Here is a 24,277-nt window from a genome sequence, read left to right on the forward strand (position 1 = left end):
TGAAAGATTTCAATGCCATTTATTGAAACAGCTGTACATATTACACACACACAGTGGCCTTCTATCAGAAAAAAGAGTTGCAATGAAAATAGAGTTATATCGGATGAGACAAGTGCCAAATTCTTTGACTAGTATTTGCAGATGTTTTTAGTAATCGTTCTTGTTTTGGAAAAATAAGGAGACATCTCTAATCATTAATCTACGAACAAATCATTTCTTAAAACAACAACTGAGTTTCGATTGAATTACACATTGATATTATATGAACAAAACAAAGATTTTCGTTACCGTGTAAGGTCAAAATCGATCACGCCGGCTTGCTAAATACATATATCCGCTGTACTGATGATTCACGGCGATTCTAGTCATATGAATAATAAGGCATAGAAATAGTTAGGCAGATGCGAGTATCAAATTGCAATTTAATCAAACTGAAAAAGGTCTGTATACATTCCTCTATAAAAAAAACCATAATAAATTATTAATTTACATACAAAGTCAACAGAAAGGGTTTTACTGGTTTCGACCAGTTTTGGAAAAAAAGTAGTGCTATGTTCTTGAATATTAATCCATTTATCAATTTCACCTCTTTAAATTGAGAGATTCACTGTGTGAGACAAAAACAACCCAGAAGTACAAAATAATATTTGAATAATAGATTAATGGATTACTTTGATACAAATGGAAGCGAATATTGTGGGTTTAGATGATCCATAACATATCAACTCGTATTATGTAACACAAAACAGTACTATATGATGGAATTAGAAAGGGTAGAGTGACAAACAAGAGTTATTAGGTTCAGGTTATTATGGCGACTAAACATTTATATTCATATTGACACGATGTTTTAAGATTTCAAATATACATTGTTCAGCAGAATCGTAGGTTAACAAAATTGTCATATATATTGTAAGAAGCATTTATACAAAAAACTCAATTCAATTTATAAGATATGTAGATCTTAAAATTTCAAACACCTGCTACTTTTTTCGATGTCTTCTTGGGCTGAAAATATAACATTTTGCATCATATATGATATGTGACTAGATAAAATTAAGTATTCTAAAACTACTTACACTGAATGCATACACCAATTATAATAAATAGTAGAGAATTAAAATTATGAAAAACTTGTGTTTCTTCTTTAATGTAAAACACACACAAACAACAACTAGTATATGATTTTCTTGGACCTCTTGATCAGTATCCGAGAAGTAGGGTGTATACTATATGTGTTTTTGGTGCACTTCGGTGGCTTTTTTCTTCTGTTTCTCAATAATTTAGTACAGCTCCTTGATGTTGTTAACTTCATCAAAAAAATGTGTATAATGTAATGATGTATGGTATATGGTGCAAAGATAGAAGGTGTATGGTGTATTATGTTAGGGGAATGGTGTGACGTGTGATCGCAAACGGTGTAAATCAATGGTGTACGAAATTTAAAACTATGGGAACTGATTTTTTTAATTTTATACATTAATTTCCAATATAGTATGCAGATTTGTTTTTTGAATTAAGAAACATTTTTTTGTAGTCGCACGCTTTCTCTGAAATTAAAGTGCATTATGATGTAACGTGTAGGTGTATGGTGAAAATTTGTAACGTGTATGGTGTACTGGCACAGGTTGTATGTTGTATGGTGCCTGTCGAATGGTGAATAGTGTTAGTGGGAAATTTACACCATCTAAGGACTAGAGTTTTTATGACAATCAACGAATTTAGAGTGTAAAAATTCTTTCAAGTTTTAGCCATCTACAATCTCTGCTACATAGTTTATTGCATAGGCGCTAACAAAAAGATTAGTCCCGTCACATTCATGATCGTCTCTTCTTAATCAAAAGCCTGGAATGAAGTGATTGTTGTTGACCTAGTTAATTTCTATCATATTTGTCTTTCATAAATTGCATTGTTATTTCGTTTGAGTTGTTTGTCTTTTTCTTTTAACTACAATACGGATCTGATCTTTCTCAATATTGAATCTGCATGTGTTTCTCTAATAACCAAGATCAAAATAAAAATAAGAAGATGTTGTGTGAGTGCCAATGAGACAACCATCCATCCAAATCACAATGTGTCAAAAATAAACCATTATATGTGAAAGTACATGTGCATAAAATTACAGTGGTTTTGAACGTTTTAACCGGCGCCAAACTTCACCCTAACCTGTAACCGTAGTGTAACAAAAGTTTGAACATCCGAAAATGTAAAAGTTTTGAGAACATAAAACCTTAAAGAGCATAAGTATTTTGTTTTTCTCACCTGGCTTTATTTGTTTAAGGTATCATAGGCATGTGCTTCAATTCTTTTTCCATATTCCTCGTATGTATTAACACTGGTAGAAAATAATATGCATGTATTTGAAACATAAAACTTGCAAGTTGAACCTATTTTCGTCACTATTTAAACAAGAAGCAAATGAAAATCTCAAGCTTTATTTATGCACATTCACAATGAACACCAAAAATTACCAATACTATCATTGCTAATTGCACTATTCACAAAACATAGAAATGACAAAGAGTATTATTTGTACACATATTCACTGTAAGATAAATGGTTTAATACAAATGATTGTTATCCGGACTTAAATGTATACTAAACATAGATGCGTGATAGTGCGAGTGTGTCATGATGTTCTATGAACGTAATCCTTTATATTTCTATATTTATGTTATGTTGTGTCCAAGTATTTCCCGAGGTTCAGGTGTTTTTTTGTGATTCACTCCTTATCCAATCTTTCATTTTTCTTGTTTGTTTCTTAGACTTTTTATTACTGGTTCACTTCACCTTGAAATCACAGTTACCATACATGATTACGATCATAATACCTATCTACAATAATTTATCGAAACATATTGTTTTCGAATATCAAAAACACAATAAACAGTTTACAATATACATACCCATGTTGTTGAGATTGACTTGGTTCTGAAAAAAGGTATTTGGAGTATTGTTTTTTTCTATTGATCGTATTGTGCTTTTTGTCGATTGTATGGTTTTACTTATTTATGATTAAATTGAAAGCCTTAAAAAAGCACTGAGAACGATTATGTTCGCGTACCTGTCATCAACTCTTTCACAAACAAATCTTACGAAAAAGAGTATGTTGTAAGTTTTTCATAGTCATTGATAACAGAGCTTTTGAAATCTGTTTTATGTTTGATTAACAATTCTAATATATTAAGATATAGCTTATAATTTTGTTAACACACTTTTCCTATATTGACTATTTATGAGTCTTGGTAAAACTATTATTGAATAATTCGTGGTCTACAATGTTGAAGTAAACACAAATTAGTTAACTCATTTTTGCTAGAAATTAGCAATTCATAGCACTGATATTCGACTAGCAAAACTATGGTCACAGAGACATAGGCAACAGTTATAGTGTGCATTTCGTGTGTTCATAAACCAAAGGTATCGTCATCTAAGTACTAGTTTTTCTCACCGGACTCCATGTTGTCTTTTGAACTGTTTGCCTGTGCCTCCGGAATTATACCACATTCTTCATAAGTGTTAGTACTGAAAGAAAATGATAGGTTGATACAATTAATGTTATTACGTGTAAATAAAAACAAGACATATAAAAAGCAACTTCATTGTCTATTTGGTACGTATCAACACCAACCATTAACACTATATTAATTTTAAAGTACGAAAGCCCAAGAAGATATGATGCTAATTGTCGAAATCATAGTCAATTTAAACAATATATGGCACTACCGGGAGCAAAGGAATACCTGTCTTGCAATAATAAGAAACCTTTGAAAAATATGCGTTCAATGTCTGTTTTGTATGAGTGACCGTTTGTGTCATTGGCGGTATACTCAGTATATAAGAAATTTTCAATGCGTTGGTTTTCACTTTCAACGCGTTGGTTTGTTATTCTAGCGCTTTGGTTTTCAATTATAACGCCTTAATTATCATTTTCAACGCTTTCGTCATCACTTTCAATGCGTTGGTTATAAAACTAACGCGTTGATTCGTACTTCATACGGTATGAAAAACCTACGCGTAAGTTTTTAATTTTTCACCGTAAGTTTTGCACTTTTTGCAAGCAATCAAACACTTTCTGACAAAGTATGATCTAAATATGTGTTACACTATTATGTAGACGAATGACAGGTCCAAATGAAAAATGGTTATTTTTTTTTCATTTCTCAAATTTAGAATGTAATAAGATTTCATCATTTATTAGAAAAAAAACACGAAAAAAAGAACTGTAATGCTTGCAAAAACATGCCATGAAAACTGCAATAAAGTAACATATACGCGTACTTCTTGAGAAATTAAAAAAAGTTTTTAGCTTGGTGTGATCGGTCCAGTCATTTTTGTATCTCATATTTGGATAATTCTTTGTAAGAAAGTTTATGATTGGTTAACAAAAAAGCCATCTCACCGCATAGAATGAAAACTTACGGTATAGAATAACCTAACAGCGAGTTGTCCGGTTCATCTGAAAATTTCAGTGCAGACATATCTTGACTTGATACACAATTTTACACCATGTCAGATTTGCTCTTAATGCTTTGGTTTTAGAGATATGAACCAAAAACTGCATTTTACCCTTTGGACTATTTCCAGCCATGTCGGACATCTTGGTTCGCTGGCAATCGGAAATGTTTTAAAACTAGATGTCCTTATGATTATTATGGACAAGTTTGGTTAAATTGTTAATTCCTTTTTGACCTAAATCAAGCATGTTATTTTTAATAACGTATACAGAAAAGATTATTATTCCGTAAAATGTGTAAGAGATGTGTACGGATTGATTGCTCAGTCTTAGAGGCATGATTTTTCTATTAGTTGATAATGGCTTTGAACTAGCTGTCAGATAACTGCGAGTACTCTCAGATCTGTTCATTGAGTTTTTTTGTGTCGGGATGTATAAGTACCCGGCCACGTCCACTTGTTTTTTTGTCTATCTGATTAGTTAAGCCTTTTTCAACTGATTTTTATAGTTTGTTCTCATGTTGTACTGTTATACCACTGTCCCAGGTTAGGGGGAGGGTTGGGATCCCGCTAACATGTTTAACCCCGCCACATTATTTATGTATGTGGCTATCCCAAGTACGGAGCCTGTAATTCAGTGGTTGTCGTTTGTTTATGTGTTACATGTTTGTTATTTGTTCATTTTTTTTTACATAAATAAGGCCGTTAGTTTTCTCGTTTGAATTGTTTTACATTGTTTTATCGGGGCCTTTTATAGCTGACTTTATGCGGTATGGGCTTTGCTGATTGTTGAAGGCCGTACGGTGACCTATAATTGTTAATGTTTGTGTCATTTTGGTCTTTTGTGGATAGTTGTCACATTGGCAATCATACCACATCTTCTTTTTTATAAGTTATACATTTTTTTAATATTTCAACATTATTTCAATTCCGTAAGTGTACATCTAGACCTGTTCGAGTATTACAAAAACGTTAAATCATAATTACATGCTATCGTTATATAGCTAGCGCTGATAGTATACATTAGAGCTAGATTTGCATAATTAAACTGTTACCATTTTTTAGAACAGTCAGTATTGTCGAACAAAAAACAACTTCTGTTGAAAACAACCATCTAATCGTCAAAATAAGTTGATGATAAACAAAAGGCTGTTCCTTTGATTCGTTTGATATACCAACGTCTTTTGTCTCAATTTACTTGTGCTTTGGATCCATTAATGCTATTATCTTATCGTGTTTTCTTTTTATATTTATTTAGTTGATGCTAGTTCTTCACAATTAATTGCATATCAAACGTTTTTGTTTGATACTCGTTCAATAGAAACTGAAAACTCAATGACATAAAATACGAAAACAAACTATATCGACTAGCACTGCACTGAAAACCCTGGGAAAGCTGAGGTGACACGAAAAGCAAGCACATACTGAAAATGTGGTTGCACCCATTATGCTGCTAATGGCTAAAAATCGGTGAAAAGTCTAATTCGGATATTGCATACCCGAGGGAAATTGAAACAATAGTCCCTGGTCATGATTTTCTTTGACGGAAAAGCTTTAGAAGCGATAACTACAAATTCACCACGTGAAATAGCTAATATTTGTCTTCTTTGTTATCAACATCTGTTTAACAAGGATCAAGTTAGTTGTGTTTGATTTTTTTTTCTCGATGGACACTGGTTGACATTTTCTACATGAAAATCAAGATATAAATCAGTTTATTTGTATTTTGGTATCAGTTTGTTACAAAAAAAATCAGTGTATATTTACATACATTTGCTCTTGATGTGCTCTTGTTCCTGAAAATAAAATTTCCAGGTAAAGCAATTAAACGAAAATATTAAAAAAAAAAACTGATTGTACGTTCTCTTTTAAGAATTTCAAAAACAGATCGTTTTGATTGTTTTGATTGGATTCCGTTAATACATTCCAGACCTAAAAATTAAAGAATCAACAGACACGGCTTCCTCTGTCTGAATTATAGATTTGTATCTCAATTTGACATATGCGGTCATGTCAGTACCAGAATCTATGAAAAAAACGAGACGATTTAATTTTCTCCTTCTCAGTAGCAACATACTAATTTTACCTGCATAGTGCGTATATATGTTACTACTTTTCTATATTCAATAGCTTGCAGCTGCTATTCAGACTTTGTAAAACGTCAACAGTGTCTGAGTAGAAAGTAGATGAACCCGTGATTTGTCAAAGAACGTCTCGTCCTTTTTCGTAAAAAAGTTCATCAGAAGGTACAAAGACCTTAAAGATAAATATTCCGTCAGAAGGTACAAAGATCTTATAGATAATTATTCCGTCAGAAGGTACAAAGACCTTATAGATAAATATTCCGTATCAACCTAATGAATAATACATGATGGTCTTGAAGTAAATTATAGGTATTGAATGTTGTTCATCATCCAACTATTGCCATTCTGTTCTTTGTTTGTCTTTTTGATATTACTTTTGCTGTTAAGTCTGTCTGAGTGATATTTAACATGGCTCAGTACTTATATATCCCGTCATTATGGTATTGTGCTATGTTTATTTTTTTTATCATTGCCTTTTGTTTTTACCAATGTGCTTCGAATATATGCCTTTTTGTGTTTCTTTGTCACCTAACTGTTTGTTTTAAAGTGATTAAGATTAAAACACAACGTTGACTACTGTACCCCGTTTTGACATTTTTACCTTGTATGTTATGTTTGTTTTGTTCACACATTGTTATCAATGTAATGGAATTTTATTCATCTGTCATACAAGTGAGGGGATAGCTAGCTGTAGAACCAGGTTCAATTCAACTTTTTTGTACATAACAATTTTCCTGTTTCAATTCAGGAATACTATAGCTGTTATCCATACTAGTACATTATATCTTTGGTTATGTCGGTTCGTATATAGTATTGACATACCTATATCACACTGTAACGTAGTATATGGATCTGTAAATGCAGGATTGCTTCTTTGTACATCACTATATTGGTCAGTTCTGAAATATTACGTATACACTTACATAATATTATTATGTATTTTTAAAATTGTTTTGAAAGAATCCGATCGTACACGTGCATATGTTGCTTCAAAATGTACTTCTATGGATTTTGTAGTAGTTATTCGCTGCTATAGTGATACTTAGAGACAATACTTATAATAACCTTTTTAACAAATTATGTATGCATTCTAAGTCTTTTTTTATTCAGTCTTCTTTTCTCTATATCATAGAATGCTAACACTTTAGTCTCTTGGTGTATGGACTTTTCTTTTGAAGTAACGACTTGAACTCATATACTATATATTCTTAACGCCAACAATGTCTTCCATGATGAATACCACTAGCACATAGCAATATGTGAATTTGTATCTGACCTGTGTGTTGTGTTTAAACATAAAATGGACGTACTGTTATACATACTTGGAAGATGCAATTGTCTTGTTCTTTAGTCCTTAAAAAAAAGGGTTTGTGTTTAAATATCTAAAACTTATCTTTTTGTTTACATTTTGTTTCAGTTATTTTACCAGAATAATGACCATAAATCTACCTTAAGTAAACACAAATTATACTTTGTCTTGTAGATGAAACTTAATAATTCTTTGTGACCATGCAAAAAGTCGTTGGATTTTGTTTAAATTCCGTGTATTCCGTGTTAACCGCTCCGTCTCATTTGATATTTTTAAACTGGCGTGCGTAATACTATTTGCTCACCCTTCCGAATTACCTAGATTTTTATATGATCCTCATTGTTCAGTTTCCATGATATATACCGCTGTTTATCCTAAGGTCGGATTTTATTAGTATAAAGATTGGTTTTGTTGAACTATAAAACAGAAGTTTATAATTTCAATTGTTCAAAAGTTAAGATGTTTGTTAATAAAAATGAGGTTGGTCCATGCTTAATTTGTGTCTTACAGTTCTGTCTTATGCAATTGCATTTAATAACCGTTTAAAAAAAAACATAATTTTGTACATGAGCCAGACATGCGTTTCGTCTACATATGTTCACTGATCTTCTATTTTCTATTGCTATTCTAGATATTAACATTTATGGGAAATTAACTTACTGTTCCGGACAACAAAAATAACTGATGACGTAAGGCTCAACAAACCGACGACCAAGGTTACTATGCCTGCCAAAAACATGCCAGTATTCCCTTTTGTGCTTGCGAACATCTCTTGTCTTAACAATGCTACCAAAATTTAAATGATCAATACTGTATACATTTCTTTGGTTAATTCTAAAGATGTTAATAAAGTAGAAAATCTACGTGTTTAATTAGTCATATTACAAAAGATAAAGAAAACTAATAAAAGAGAAAAAAAAACAACATGTGTATCATATGTACGGAAAGTGGGTAAATATCGCATGTAGTCATACTTAACAGTAGACATGCTCGAAAACTATGCTTACACCTTATCCTTGAACGACAGGTAACCCTTTTGAAAAGGGTTCAGCCTAAAAAAATATTTCAATCGCTTATCATCAATTTCGTCGAATGTTGAAACCTTTCAGATTTGTCTTCAACACCGTGTTGTTCTTTGTAAGGACACGTTACTTCATTACTAACTGTGTAATGAAATATACCCCACCTACTTATCCCATAGGAATATACAACTTAACTACGCGGTTGCTTTTAACCAATCATATTCTTAAAAATGTATCGGAGACATAAGATAAATGAAAAGAATTTAGCGAAAAGCGATAAACGAATGAAGTGGTGTTGTTCTATACGCAATCAAACGTTTGTACCCACATTTGTATGTTATAACTCCATCCCTCGTATTAATAATTAATCTAAGAACAGGCTTAAGAATTGCTATAATCTGTAGTTTAAACATTTTTAGAAAAACGTTTTGAATTCACACTCACCTTCTTCCATTACAACAAATCTTCGAGAGAAAACGCCAGCTGTATTTCTAGCTGTAAAAACATAGTCGCCGAAGTTATTGCTGTTGATATTGTTGATCAATACTGATGAGGAAGTGCCGAATTCATTGCTAATTGTGTTGGACATTATAGTTACAAAATTGCAGGTATTCCAGTCCTTATCCGCCCTGAATGTCCATTCTATAAATGGTACCGGGTAAGCATTTACTGTTAATGTTAATCGAAGAGTGCTGTTTATTGTTGCAGTAACATGTCCAGGAGAATATGGTTTAGTGCTGTCTAAAAAAGGTTTAACTAAAAAAAATGCAGTATATTTTTAGATTTTTAACAAAGGTAATTGTGAACATTTTTTGGGAAAATAATAATTTCATAAAACGAACAGGGGAAAAACAATAGGAGTAATACTTCTTTCATTTATAAAACATAGGATTAAACACATTTTTCTATTGGTAATTGATGTATAAACCGAGGCAAAAAATTTCCTAACTGAATAAAAATCCGAAGACTTTTATGTTAAGTTTGTAAGTAAGAGCCCCGGATTACACATCAACAAAACCTAGAAAAAAATGTTTAATCCTTAAAATTCTCAAGCCATGCATGCACGATTTTTAATTAACATTGTTGTGAGTGTAATGGCTACTATAACTTTCATCAAATGCACAACTGACATGTCGTGTCTAAATATTGATCTTCATGAACAGGGTTGGCAAAGGATTACCTGCCCAGGAATTCCCGGGCCGGGTTTTCCAGGGCTGGGCAATACTCTCAGAAATGGGGAATACTGGGCATTACTGGGCAATATGATTTTTTAAGCTTATTTTAACACAAAATAGTAAAATCTTGGTGTAGTTTCATAGTATTACAGCTAAATATATACTTTTTATACAAATAACCATTGACATTCATTTCTAAAATAATGAAAAATTTAATTTCATTCCCTTCTATGTAGACAGAATACAAGATTTGCACATTTAAGGAAACCTTGTTAAATACCATTCATTGTTTCAATATTAATCCATACTTTGAAAGAAAAGTAAACATTGCAATTTTTTAGTGAATTGTTAATTTAAAATTAATGTTATACATTCATATTGCTAAATAAACACCCTAAGTGGTCATGCCATTAACACTTATAGAATTGAAAGGGCTGATTAGTGTTACATAAACATATCTACATTCTAATCTTAATAATTACTTTCTAATTGATGACAGTAAATAGTCATTTTTAAATATGATTTTTCTTACATGTAATAGTTAATCCTTAATCGGAGTTATATTAATTAAAAAAAAACAACAAATTTTGCTTTTACTTACAGTTTTACCAATCCAAATAAACAAAAAAGGTTATATATATCTTAAATGTATAACATTTGTGTTTGATCACTGAATACTCTATAAAATTCAGACCAGTATTTGAAATTACCTAGTATTGCCCAGTATTACCCACTAAAACCCAGTAAACCCCGGGTTTTCCCAGTATTTCCCACTGGGCAGGGCAATACTCTATAAACCCGGGTTCTTGCCAACCCTGTTCATGAATGCATAAATGTTCGATAAATGCATCAAAATCTAAAATGAAATAACACCTACCTAAAAACTACATTGAATGAATTATTTTCAAATTTAAAGCGTACAAGTAACGAAATATTCTTTTCATTGAAAGTTTTCATTCGTACAACATCGTATTTTCCAGGACGTAAATTCACCAAACTATTCATAAATTTCGTGGAAATTTATTCAAATTTAAATTTTATACAATTTCAAAGCTTTTATGTATATATATATGTATAAGATTATAATATGATGTCCGTATTACACTTTGTAAACAAAGCCTGGTCTAATGAGCACAAAAAATGTTTGACAAATGCCCACGAACTGTTTATATGAACCTTATTTCCATCGTTATCCTTTAAAATATATACATTTAAGCAGGTAACATAAACTTTTATTATATATATTTATGAAACAACATATATTTAACCAGCTCGTAGTTTTTAAACTATGAAATATGAACTGCAATGCACAGACTTCTTGATGAGTAAACGGTAACAATCAAACATGTGTCGGTAATTTCGTACGCTTCGGCCTATAAAAACACTGTATTTGTCCTATAAGAATCGAAATAATTCCTTCATATCATGCTCTTTGCTCATTTTAACATGGGTATGCATTATATTTGACTATCGCTAACGCTCAGTGTAAAATATCGACAAATATAATACCTACTTATTTTAAAATGAGCATAGAGCCTGACATGAAGGAGTTATTTCTTAACATTCTTAAATACAGTCAGGGTTCTAATTCGTCAAAATTATCTACCTATTACGCCAGTTTATTTTCACAATCGTAGAAATGGAAGCCATAGTAGGGATGACGCGTGGCCAATTTTGCTCTTGGTAACATTTATCCACATTGCACTTTTACGAACCTTATCTGTCAGTTGTATTTTAAAGGACAAATGTATCAACTAGCTAATAAGCATCAGTTGATAATCTTGTCTGCATTGATTCAACTTAAAGTATTGTCCGATCGGTTGTCAGGTGGAATTTTCGAAAATTCATAAACATTTAAAAAAAATCTAATTAAATATTTCGCGGAGGGCCAGACTATTATAGATTTTTTTTAGTGGTTGAAGATAATAAACCCTTAGTTATCACACACGAAAAATCATAATTTATCAAAGATATGCATTTTCCTCATCCAACTTAAAAGACTGTCGTCAAGTACTTTCAGGAAGAAAATAGCTATTCGAACACACCTACTCTGTTTTTGTGATTCATTAGATAGGTATTTCACTTGACCCATATATTTCATCTTTAAGTACTGTGATTTTTTTTATGTAAAAAAGTCAACCTGTAGCTTTGATATATAAAAATGATAGAATCTGAAGCGAGACGATGTATGAGATAGTCTAGCTTTGGACGATATCAAGACAAAATATTCAACTCAAACACGCCCTAACATAAAAAGGTGCACTCGATATTTTCTTTTCGACACAATTGTAACCATTTTTTTGGAATTTTGTCTTGAGTCACATAATGGAAGGGCACACACGAAAATTGCTAAACTAATAAATTTATACGTTTTCCGTCCGTGGTAAAAAAAAAATAAAAACTCGGAGGTTATGCATTTTCTACATCCAACTTGAAAGATATCCATGTCGTCGATTTGATATCTTATTGTTCTACATAACTTTGTACTAGATAAATTGAAAACTTATGCAAATGGTGTTTTTAAAATAAAAACACTTCGTAATTGAGTTTGTTTCTATTAACTTTTAAATTTTTTGTCACTATAGTAAACATTACAGTAAGCATTTATCGCCTTCTCTAACAAAGAGCTTCGATTTTTTTGTTCTATTTCAACCTGGTTTTCGACTAAATAGAAGCAGTTGTGGTGTATTTGTTTCTTAATCTTAATCTGCTGAAAATCCCGGGATCCCTGTATTCATTTCTACCTCGCATGAGGAGATCCAATGAAGGTTACGAAAGTAGTTTCGGTAACATGGTTTATCGAAGCGTGAACCGTAAGTAAAATTCTAGTTGACCAATCCAATTCTTGTATTCGTAAATATGCAAATTCATATAAGAATTATAAAACTATAAACAGAGAGGCTAAATATACCAATGGGATAATTAAACATGTCAAACTCAAAAGTAAAAATATACACAAACAATACCACGGCAAAACACAAAAAACGAATTTCTTTCAATCTTCTTATTGTCCATTTGTCTTCTATATATTTGCAGAAAAAAATTCTTAAAAATTCATTTTTAAAAATTAATCATTTTTTTCTTGATGTGTGTTGATATATAATACATACCAACTCTGACTATAAATTTCATAATTTTGGGTCAATAGATAAAAAAGTTTCCCATTAGGTCCTTATGTTAATTTTATTTTTTGAAGTGTTGATTACCTGATGGAGTAAGTATAAGTAGTGTAACGGCCTTCCAACCAAAACAAAAACAACATGCATGTGCTTTTAAAGTTTGTTTATTTGTACCATGTGACTTTATCAATTTAAATATTAAAGGACACCAATGAAAATAATCATCACTTCAGATTATTGATTTTATATCATTATATAAGCTGACTATTAACTATACACAAACTTTTCATGCTTTTAGCATGGTGAGTTACATAAAAAGACAAAGAGGCTCTGAAAAGTGTTTTATTAAAAAACAGACTAAAGTTAATATACATTAAGGTATTCATTAATGTGCAAAATGCACATCTAGGAAGCAATCACATGACATGAAATCTTATTTTGTTTGTTGGTCAGTACAGGTCATCTTTATATTCAACTATACAAAGTCACATGGTACAAATAAACAGACTTTAAAAGCACATGTATGTTGTTTTTGTTTTGGTTGGAAGGCCGTTACACCACTTATACTTACTCCATCAGGTAATCAACACTTCAAAAAATATAATTAACATAGAGACCTAATGGGAAACTTTTTTTATTTATCGACAAAAAATTATGAAATTAATAGTCAGAGTTCGTATGTATCATATATTAATATACATCAAGAAAAAAATTATTAATTTTTAATAATAATAATAAAAATGAACTTTTAAGAATTTTTTTTTGCAAATATATAGAAGTCAAATGGACAATACTTCATATTAAAAATTATTCTTATATGGTTATTCTAATTCATGTTTTATGAATCATATGCGACGATCTCAATAAAATCAAGGGTTTAATTTTATAAGTGTTTTCCCGCAGATTAACTTATTAAAAAAATGTATAAGATCACTACAACAACTTTATATTACATTCATCATGCCCATGGACTTATTTACAAAATATCATTTAAACATGTTAATTGATTGTTTTAAACAAAGTGTGCTTGTGCTTTAATACAATTGAAGGAGGAATAACACGTTACAAAGATTAACCCAAAGTCATCCAAAATCAAAAGTTACCAAAGGTACACAGAACACTAATTATGACCCGGTATGACAAATCTCAGGGTGTCCGTCTAGCAAAAAGCAAGATTTAAAGTCATATCACACATTATAAAATATTTGTCCGAAGTATGCATTATATTTTCTCCTGGACTTCAAACAGTCATAGATCAATTCCTCCGGTATGAAATTTCTAAGTTATGATCCCTTGAATTCGAAAAAAAATTACTGTGGACTTTATTATTTTCATGGGTACCAATTTTCGTGGATTAAGTTAGATAAGGGAAGTCTTGCATGCTCTTTGATATCTTATTTCGTAGTTTTGCTGAAGTATCCGATGAATCATATAGAAAAAAGTAATAATAAAAAATTCTGAACTCCGAGGAAAAATCAAAACGGAAAGTCCCTATTCAAATGGCAAATTTTCAAACAAATACTTTAGATAACTACTATCATAATCCTGACTTGGTACAGGCATTTTCTTATGTTGCAAATATTTCATTCATGACAAATTTGATTTCGTGGTTCACCTATACCCACAAAATCCGCTAAGTTTGTTATACAACTAGCTGTAATGAATCCACAGTATTATTATCCTAAAAAGTGTTTCAAAATGTTCACTAACGACACCATACTTTTACTTACATACTACGTTTACGGAGAACGTCTGTTGAGCTGTTATGTTTATTTCCGACATCCCTGAAGGTGACAGTGTGTTCATTACGTAACACGAGTAGTTTCCACTTGACTTTCTGTTTATGTTGTTTATTATAAGGACGAAGTGTTCATATCTGAAGTTTGCATCATTCTGTTTTGTCCACCATACAAACTTGGGCACTGGATTTGCATCAACTATAGGCGACACTATCAGGTTGTTCCCCTCTGTAATATCGTGCTGGTTGGAAATATTTGATATCATTGGACCATCTGTATATCAGAGTTCATACTTTATATATGCATACTCAGGGTAAAAACGCAAAAATGTGGTTTACACCGTTTAACATTGTTTTATAGCAGTTCGTGTATTTTTTCAAAATTCTATGAAAAGTGTAAAATATGTGAAATTAAATCGATATTTTCTTTCGAATTTGACAACTATAGAATCAAACACTGCATCAAGTGTGGAACGATCTTTGTTCATCTTGAGAAAATTGAACTTTACCATTTTTATGTTCGAGGCTTGTCGATGTTTTAAAGTAAGTATAAATCAAGTGTTGAGAGTGGGGCAATATCGTTATACATGAGAAACAGTATGCAAGTATGTTTATTATATGATTTTAAGAACAAAGTGTATCCATCAATTCAAAGTTTTCCGAACGCGTGTGTCCTTTATATGTGACGTCAGATGAGAAGGTGGTCTCTTTTATGACATTACAGTAGTGAATTTCTGGAGAAACTAAAAACATTTCACGTCATCATCAAATTTCTACCAATCATTTGCTGAGAATCAATATTTTTTAGAAAAGAAATTTTCTCGCACAAAACGGGGCAAAACAAAAGTAATGAAAATTAAAGAAAAAATGTTCACCCTTTAAGCACATTTAGCGCTTGAGCAGAAAGTTGATGAAGCACGGGTATGTCAAAGAACGTCTAGTCCTTTTCCTGAAAAACATCATTGGAAGGTACCAAAACCTTGTTGATAAATATCCTGTATCAACTTCACAAATAATACATGATGACATGGTGAAATGAACCATTTGTGGATCCTTATAAATTCTATAGAACGTTTGGACTATTTGAAATCTCAGTCTTTTTCTAAAATGTATTCTTACAAACTTTTGATTTTTATATTAAACCTGTATGATAACATTGCCCATGTGAAATTTCAAAATTGTTTGTATAAACATTGAACGAAAAAAATATGTAACATATGTGACATCAGATACGTGAAATTGTTTCTTTAAAATTGTAACACGGTGATGACTGCGGTACCCATATTTTGACTATCTTATTTATTATATATGTTTAGTTCACGCATCATTACAAATAAAGGTGTAACACCACTAATTAAGGCCCGGCCAGAAAGCACATACCAGAAAGTAGTACATATTTAACACAAAATAGTTCCTTCGCACAAGTGTAACTTTCAAAATATGTAGAATATTCAGGTATTTTTGGTATCAAATGAAAGCTGAAGGACTGTTGATCATTGTAGAACACTTTTGGACTTTTAGTTTTGAATATTAAAAAAACTGCACCAAATTTTAAAAAGAGGGTTCATTTTGTCTGTTTGTCAGATCTGAAGTACCTGTTTGGGTACATCTGAAGTTCCGGGAACCAGTTCTTTCTTATATGCCATGCAAGGTATGTTGATTTTTTCAGTACAAGACACCATAAAGTGTTGCTTTGATATGCAATGATTGCCACTTTATTTGAACTTAAAATAAAAGAGGTGTGCCTGCTTGAAACGGAGGAATTTAACATAGAAAGCAATGGGACCATGAATTAGTGGTGTACTTCCTAAAACGGAATTATATGAGACTGTCGTACAAAGTGAGAGGTTTAACACTATAAAACCAGGTTTAATCCACCATTTTCTACATTTGAAAATGCCTGTTCCAAGTCAGGAATATGACAGTTGTTGTCCATTTGTTTTTTACGTGTTTTGCCATGTGATTAGGGACTTTCTGATTTGATTTTCCTAGGAGTTCAGTATTTTTGTGATTTTTTTTCATCATTTCAGAAAATAGTTTTATTTATTTATTCTTTAATATTTGTAACAAAACACATCGAAAAAAACTATGCACAGGAACTTCATGTCAATATTACAAAACTGAAACTTTTAAACAAAGTCCAATAAAAACAAGCAAAACCATGACTCCCAACTAAATACGTTGAAAGGACAGACAACTATAACAAATTGTCTAGGTGTTTATCTGCTCTATACAAAATTATGTATATATAATGGGATTAGTTTAAGTCTAAACGTACTGATATGTTCTTCTAAGGCCGTTTTCACATTGACCTAAATTCTGTGTTGTGTTAGTGTAACTCACACGTAAACTAAACACAACTGCGTTCCCAATGATAAAACTCAATGTTTACATGTAGTTTAAATCATGTTTTATCTACACACAGTCGATAGTCAATGTAGGCCTTGTGAAGGTTTAGTGTACACAAAACTAGGCATTTAGGACATTAGTTTTACCGTGAATATATTTAAGGAGGAAACTATTTTTGAGTAAAATTGATATTTTTTGATAATTATTAGTATAGATCTTTACAGAAATTGTTGTCTAAATGTTACAGGTTTTTGTTATTTTTCGCGTGTACGTTTTTAATCCGTTTTTTTTCGATGCTGGTGATCAAATACTTTTTTTCAATATTGAACACTATAATGTATGGGGAAACTCTTGATTCAGAACCCATTTTTTTATCATCTGTTTGACCATATTATTTTTTTTATCAAATTGGGGATCAGAATATTTCCATCCCTCCTTTTTGAAGTCAAATGGTCGTTCCCTTACTGCTAGAAAAGTTGTCCGAAAACTTTAAATTCGGTTCTACGTAATGAACATTTAAATGAAATATAGTTTACAAGTGTGAACAAATCTTATGTACAGGTAATTAAACCAGGTGTATTGATGTGAACAAATTTAATGTGAAACCAATGTCCATTACATTAAACAAATTGTAAACATGTTTACTGTACATGGCGTTTGGTGTGAACACGGCCTAAAACGCACGCATCATATGTGTTTCTTATTGACTATGGGTACTGCTTTGTATTATAACTTACTTTTTAAAGACAGATGATTTTAACCATTTACAATGTTCTTTATAAAAACAAAATAACGATAAAAACGTGTCGTGCTGTAATCTGTCAAAAAATCAAAACGTTTGTTTCGTTACTTTGAGTTCATAATCATGCTCTTCTACTATATCTAAAGGTTATCTTAATCTATTGATTTAACTGTACTGTTTTTTGTATCATGTTCTCAAATGGGTAACGCTTACCAGTATAGCACTAACCTTGATTTTGAAAATCACTTAAGTATCATATTTTGTGTGTGTGTGCTGTAAACCTTATAACAATAACGTCTTAACCTTTTAAGTATTTTACGACTTACAATGCACATTTAACTGTTTTGTTGCTTTATTGGACGTGCCAGCTATATTTGTGGCAGTACACGAGTACTGGCCATTGTGTAATTTGGTTACAGTTGGTATGGTAAGATTTTGAGTGTTTACCGTACGACTTGGACTATTCCATTTGTACGTGACAGCTTCTGAAGGGTTCGCATCGTCAATTTCACATATTAAGACTACATCTTGCTGGTTCTGGTATACATTATATGGATTATATATCGGTTTCATGTGGATATTTGGGAAATCTGAAAATATATACATATATATCTCCATTGTTTAGAATGAAAACAAAGTTACATTGACAACACAGGTTATATTGAAAATAGAATTTTCATTTTGAGGAATGCACTATTTACTTTCTATTTAAACTTTTGAATTTCGTAACAACTATGTAATTTTAACATAACACACACAGTATCGTAACAGACAAAATACATTATCATGTTGATTTGAATTAAAGATAGGAAAGAACAACATTGCAACTTTAAGAAATATAAGGTATCTGAAAATTGAAGAATAAACACAAGTAACCTTATATTTTGCCCTTAACATATAACGTTTTGTATATTATGCATTCCAGTACTTGACTTAGTATGAAACTGTATGATCAAATTGAACAACATGTCAGATGTTCTTGTTTGAAAAAGATTCGTTTATTTTTAAGAATGAAATGCTACTTTATTTTTATTTATTTTTTATTGGAGTACAATTAGCTGTCAGAGGTACCAGGATGTTAAAAGCGATGATTAACACATTTAATGCAACACCTAGTACTCAAAGTGTGCACATGACGGACGCTTTTTATACCATTTACAATAACAAAATCATTCAACTTGTATAATAACATTGATATAGAGAATACCGTTTGTTTTTCAAACGCACAGATATGAAAGTTGGTTTATTAAGAAATTAAATTTGAGTTTGGAATGCAATGGCGATTGCTTTCAGTAAATCAAAAGTATGGATTCTTATCAACGTTTACATTATATATTTACCATTAATTAACTCAACACGACTAAATTGTAAATCAACTTTAAATACAATACTGGTTATTTTGCAAATAAATAACCAATTGTATTCGACTGTTACATATATATATATAAGAAAATTACTGTACCGTGTCAGGAATATGAAAGTTGTTATCAATTCGTGTGATATGTTGTTTGCGCTTTTAGATATTGTCATTTGATTATGGACTTGCCGTTTTCAAATTTCCTGGGAGTTCTATGTTTTTGATATTCTACTTTTTTCGTTTCCTGTCTTTTTTTTTTAAAAGGTATTTTTTTCAGCTAGCAATACAACAAATGATTTTGTTTATAATTGAATGACGGATACCTAGACTAATTCCGGATGGTGCAACGAGACAACTCTCCAGCAGAGACCAAAATGACACAGAAATATATAGTTCACAGTGCGGTCTTCAACAATGAGCAAAGCCAATACCGCATAGTCAACTATAAAACAACCGTTAACAATTAAAACAAGAAGACTAACAGCATTTTTTTTGTACAAAAAATTAACAAAAAACAAATACTTAACACATAAACATAACACAACCACTGAATTACATGCCTTCGACTTCGGACAGGCACATACAATCAAAATAAAGTGGCGGGGTTTGACATGTAAGCGGGATCTCAACCTTCCACCTAACCTGGGTTAGTGGTATAACAGTACAATATAAGAACGAACTATCAAAATCAGTCGGCAAAGGCTCAACTCATCAGATGGACAAAACAACAATTGGACGTGGCCGGGTACTTCTTACAACAAAAAGTCACTAGGTACAGATCTGAGAGTACTCGCAGTTAACTGACAGCTAGTTCGAAAGTCATAAACAACTAATAAAAAAGTCATGCATCTAAGACTTAATTTTCAACCTGTACACATCAAACATCCAATGGATTAAGTGTGAAGACGTCATAAACAATTAGAGAAAAAACATGACATTCATGCAATGCAAAGATACAGGTATCGACAGATTGTAGATCCATGAATGTGAATACATGTATTTATATAACATACCAGTAATATTTAGTTCAATTTGCTGATAACTAAATCAATATGTATACCAAGAAAAACAATAATTATTGATCTTATTATAGTGTTCAATTGGTAACCTTTTAGATTAAGTTTATTTAAAAGAGCGATAAGTTTATTAGGATCGTTTCTAAATTTCTTGTCACGGTTAACATCATATTCGTAAAACGAGGATGTGCTATTCCGTTTGAAATAAGTTTTCTAAAGGTATAAGCAAACTCAAAACCAAATCTTCATATCTATGGACAAATTTAGTAAAGGTTTTCAGTAATTTATGGTAACGAATCCCTGGCTGAATTATTTACCAGTAAGACATAGATTACGTTCGTTTAAAACAAAAAAGTCAAAAAGTCTACACTTCACAAAAAACAACTTCTGTTGGACTGAAATGTAGCCCAACACTGTAAGACCTGCATATTTGCATCAGAAAAGATTTGTTCTTTCCGACATGGAAACGATTGGTAAGTGGGCAAGTTTTTTAGTGCAGCTTCATGTATAAAACTAGATAATTTTAAATATATCACAAACAGTCAATACCATTATTTTATTTTCGTAAGCAAATACAGCTTATTGGATTTACACAGTCATTAAATTATCGAATTGACAATATTCATATATATATATATATAGAGCATAATATACCATTTATACACACAATATACAGTTCAAGGAGTAAATCTAGATATAGGCGGAGTATAATATATAGAGATACAAAACTAAAAATAAGCATTTGAATAATTAACCATTACGTGTTTTTTTTTCTGCAGAAATACATTTTGTTTAAAACAAGAGTAGCAAGCATGGTGAATGTTGCTTATCGTCTCTGAAGCAGTATTGTCCAGAAGATATTAAAAATCGGAAATAATGTTGACAATGAAAATGTATGGCCCGGATGTCACAAATAGATTTTATGGCTATTTTTATGATAAATTCACTAAATAACATCAAGATGAGATTAACATTTTGCGCATTTAATTTTAAATATGACCATATGTCCATTCGTTTTTGATGCGTCTTGTTATTTGCTTGTGCCATGTGATTATTGACTTTCCGAATTGATTTTCCTCTAAGTTCAGTATTTAGGTGATTTTACTTTTTACGCTATTGAAAACACATTGACGAAGGATTAAGAATACATTTAATGTGTATGTCTCTCTAAGTTCCTTACTACCATTTCAACACAACAACTTTAAAAAGAGAGGCAGTTTTTTTTAAATAGACTTTTAAACTCATTCGTCGAAGACATACATGACATACCAACGATGCTTTGATATAAACGGCAAACGACAAAAAGAAACAATCACGAACCCTACGAAAAACCATTGTCGTTTTCATGTAAAATGTAAACAAAACACATGCAAACATATCCTTTTTCTGCTCTACCCAATGGCATGTGCTTTTGATATTGAAAACATAATCATGAAAATAAATGTATACCGTAGGCGTTGTACATTAATCTTCAAAATTAATCCCTAGAATATATTTAAAAATACTTACACAATACATCAATTGTTTTATTCGATGACTTAACACCATGGCCCTGTATATTTAATGCAGTACAAACAATTATTTTGTCGCTGTCATCCTTCTGCCCTTTGTATATTTGCTGGCTTGACGATACAAATTTATCATCAGAACAATCTGTAGCACATACTTCAGTCTGACTTGAAGCAGATGATGTGATGTTAACACTTGCGAGATACCATTGTATTTTAGCGGATGGTCGACCGGCATTTGTTCTGCATGTAAAAATTATCTTTTGACCATTGATTACTTTTACTGGATTTTCATCTGCCGCTGGATTTGACAGTGTGACTGAAGTGATTGGAGCTAAAATTTATAAATTAAAACGATTATGGTGTTCGACTTTACATGCAGTTAACCAATGCTTTGTCTGTTAAAAGTACAATGGAGTACAAATGTACATGATCTACACTTTAAAATTATTTAACGACTATCGGTTGCACATGTAAACTTTCTGTCAAAAACAGCCCTGGCATGGTTACATTATATGTTGACGTATACATAAAGTTTGTGTTGTCACTCCCAGATATCTTACAGGTACCATCATCGTTTATTCCTATAATGACACTGACTGTTCTGTCATCTGTTCGAAATTATATTAAACTGTTTACATAAGACCATATGAAACAAACTTTTATTGAATTGTCGTCGGTTTCTATCTGATTTATCTAAATTTTCTTCATCCTTCATATATAAATCAAAATGTTTGTGATTATTTTAATAATTATACTGAGGATATATCGATTTGGCGGTGTGATCAATATATTTGAATACTAAACCTTTCCTTAATTTTAGGACGGTGGTGTAGCATTTGCATAAATACAAAATATATCAAATCGATTCCGCAGCAACATTTAAAATATCAGAAACATATTTTAAAATGTTGCTTAGAAATTAGTAATATTGTATTTCATGTCAAGTTCTAAACGTGTTTAAGATTATAACAGTGTAACCTGTCTGATCCGACACCTCAGTATTCCAACATCCATTTAACCGACACATGTTTCTTGTCCCCCAGTGTGTCTGAATACACATTTCTAGGAAATCATATAAAAAAAAGCAAATGTCTAAAAACGCTTTAAGTGTGTTTTAAAACCATTTCGGACTAGCACACTAATGTTTAGCTAAAGAATACCAGAAACACAATTTTAAGAAGATCATCAACTTACACCAGTTCTAACACAATAACAAACTAAGCATGTGCTGACAGGAGAGCTGCTTCAAACCTAAACATGTGCTGAAATGAGAGCTGTTCCAAAACTAAACATGGGCTGAAATAAGAGCTGTTTCAATCTGTAGGTGTGAAAAAGAAACGTTTAAACAAATTTGTTTTAAGATAAGTCGGAGATTCGATGTAAATTAGATATCGACGATATCGACAATATTTCAGCAATATCAATATGCACTTTTTACTATACGTGTAGCAACAAAAACAACATCAACCGTCGATATCGATTCATTGGCAGATCCAGAGGAGGGGGCGGGTGTTAAAATCCTCCTCCCCCAATTTTTTTGGACTATCAATACATTTGAATGGGGACATATAGTTTGAACACCCTATTTTGTCTAGGGTTTGGAACCCCCTTAAAGAAATGCTATAAACATAAGTTGAAAGTGACTTAATGCAATAGATGGTCGTGTATACTGCTGTATACATGGTAAATGTGTTGACAAAAATATCCATATATTACAAATAAGTACTTACTATTTACATATAATTGTTTTTTGCCGGACCTTTGGGAATTATCGAAGACATTTAAACATTCCCATTTAGTTCCATGTAAGCTTTCTGTCAAAAACAGCCCAGGTATGGTTACATTATACGTTGACGAATCACAGCTGTACGTAAATTTTCTGTTGTAACTCCCAGATATGTTACAGGTACCATTAGCGTTAATTCCTATAATGACACAGATTGTACTTTCATCTGTTCGAAATTCTATGAAACTGTTTACATAAGAGCATATGAAACTGTAATCTTTTCCTTCAACTGCAGTACTTGGATATGTTGATAATTTGACGACTGTTGAAAGAAATGTACATGTACATTAGGGGAAACATAAATAATCAGAACATTTCCTGTAACAGTTGTTGTTTACTTAAATTTATCACATTGATATGCAGCATAGTGTAGTAGTGTCATTTTTAAGTACGTCTATTAAATAATTGTAAAAATATTTTTAAAGTACCTCAAATTAATTGTATTTATTATCAACGTTTAGCTCTTGAATTTTCATAAAGGAACATTATTATTCTTATTCAAATCTACACTTTACTTTTTATATTTAGTTCACGAATATTCAAAACGTTCTTAGTCAAAATTACGTACCTGATTGGTCATTGTGATTTCGCGGTCAATTTCTATTTTGTATTGA

At 31.4% G+C, this 24,277-nt stretch overlaps 1 protein-coding gene across 1 annotated transcript in view; it reads right to left on the minus strand.

Annotated features, from left to right (window-relative positions):
* The window catches only part of LOC134722350 (hemicentin-1-like), a 76,091-nt gene that overhangs the window by 42,511 nt on the left and 9,303 nt on the right, over positions 1-24,277 (minus strand). Inside the window, exons 3-10 of the mRNA XM_063585965.1 lie at positions 23,608-23,925; positions 21,876-22,208; positions 18,320-18,583; positions 14,895-15,176; positions 9,315-9,626; positions 8,509-8,634; positions 7,862-7,892; positions 7,362-7,438 (exon numbers count right to left, since the gene is read on the minus strand). Coding sequence (XP_063442035.1) covers positions 7,362-7,438; positions 7,862-7,892; positions 8,509-8,634; positions 9,315-9,626; positions 14,895-15,176; positions 18,320-18,583; positions 21,876-22,208; positions 23,608-23,925 — 1,743 coding nt within the window. The remainder of the gene's footprint in view (positions 1-7,361; positions 7,439-7,861; positions 7,893-8,508; positions 8,635-9,314; positions 9,627-14,894; positions 15,177-18,319; positions 18,584-21,875; positions 22,209-23,607; positions 23,926-24,277) is intronic.

Source organism: Mytilus trossulus, chromosome 6 (genome assembly GCF_036588685.1).
Source record: "Mytilus trossulus isolate FHL-02 chromosome 6, PNRI_Mtr1.1.1.hap1, whole genome shotgun sequence".
Classification (NCBI taxonomy): domain Eukaryota; kingdom Metazoa; phylum Mollusca; class Bivalvia; order Mytilida; family Mytilidae; genus Mytilus; species Mytilus trossulus.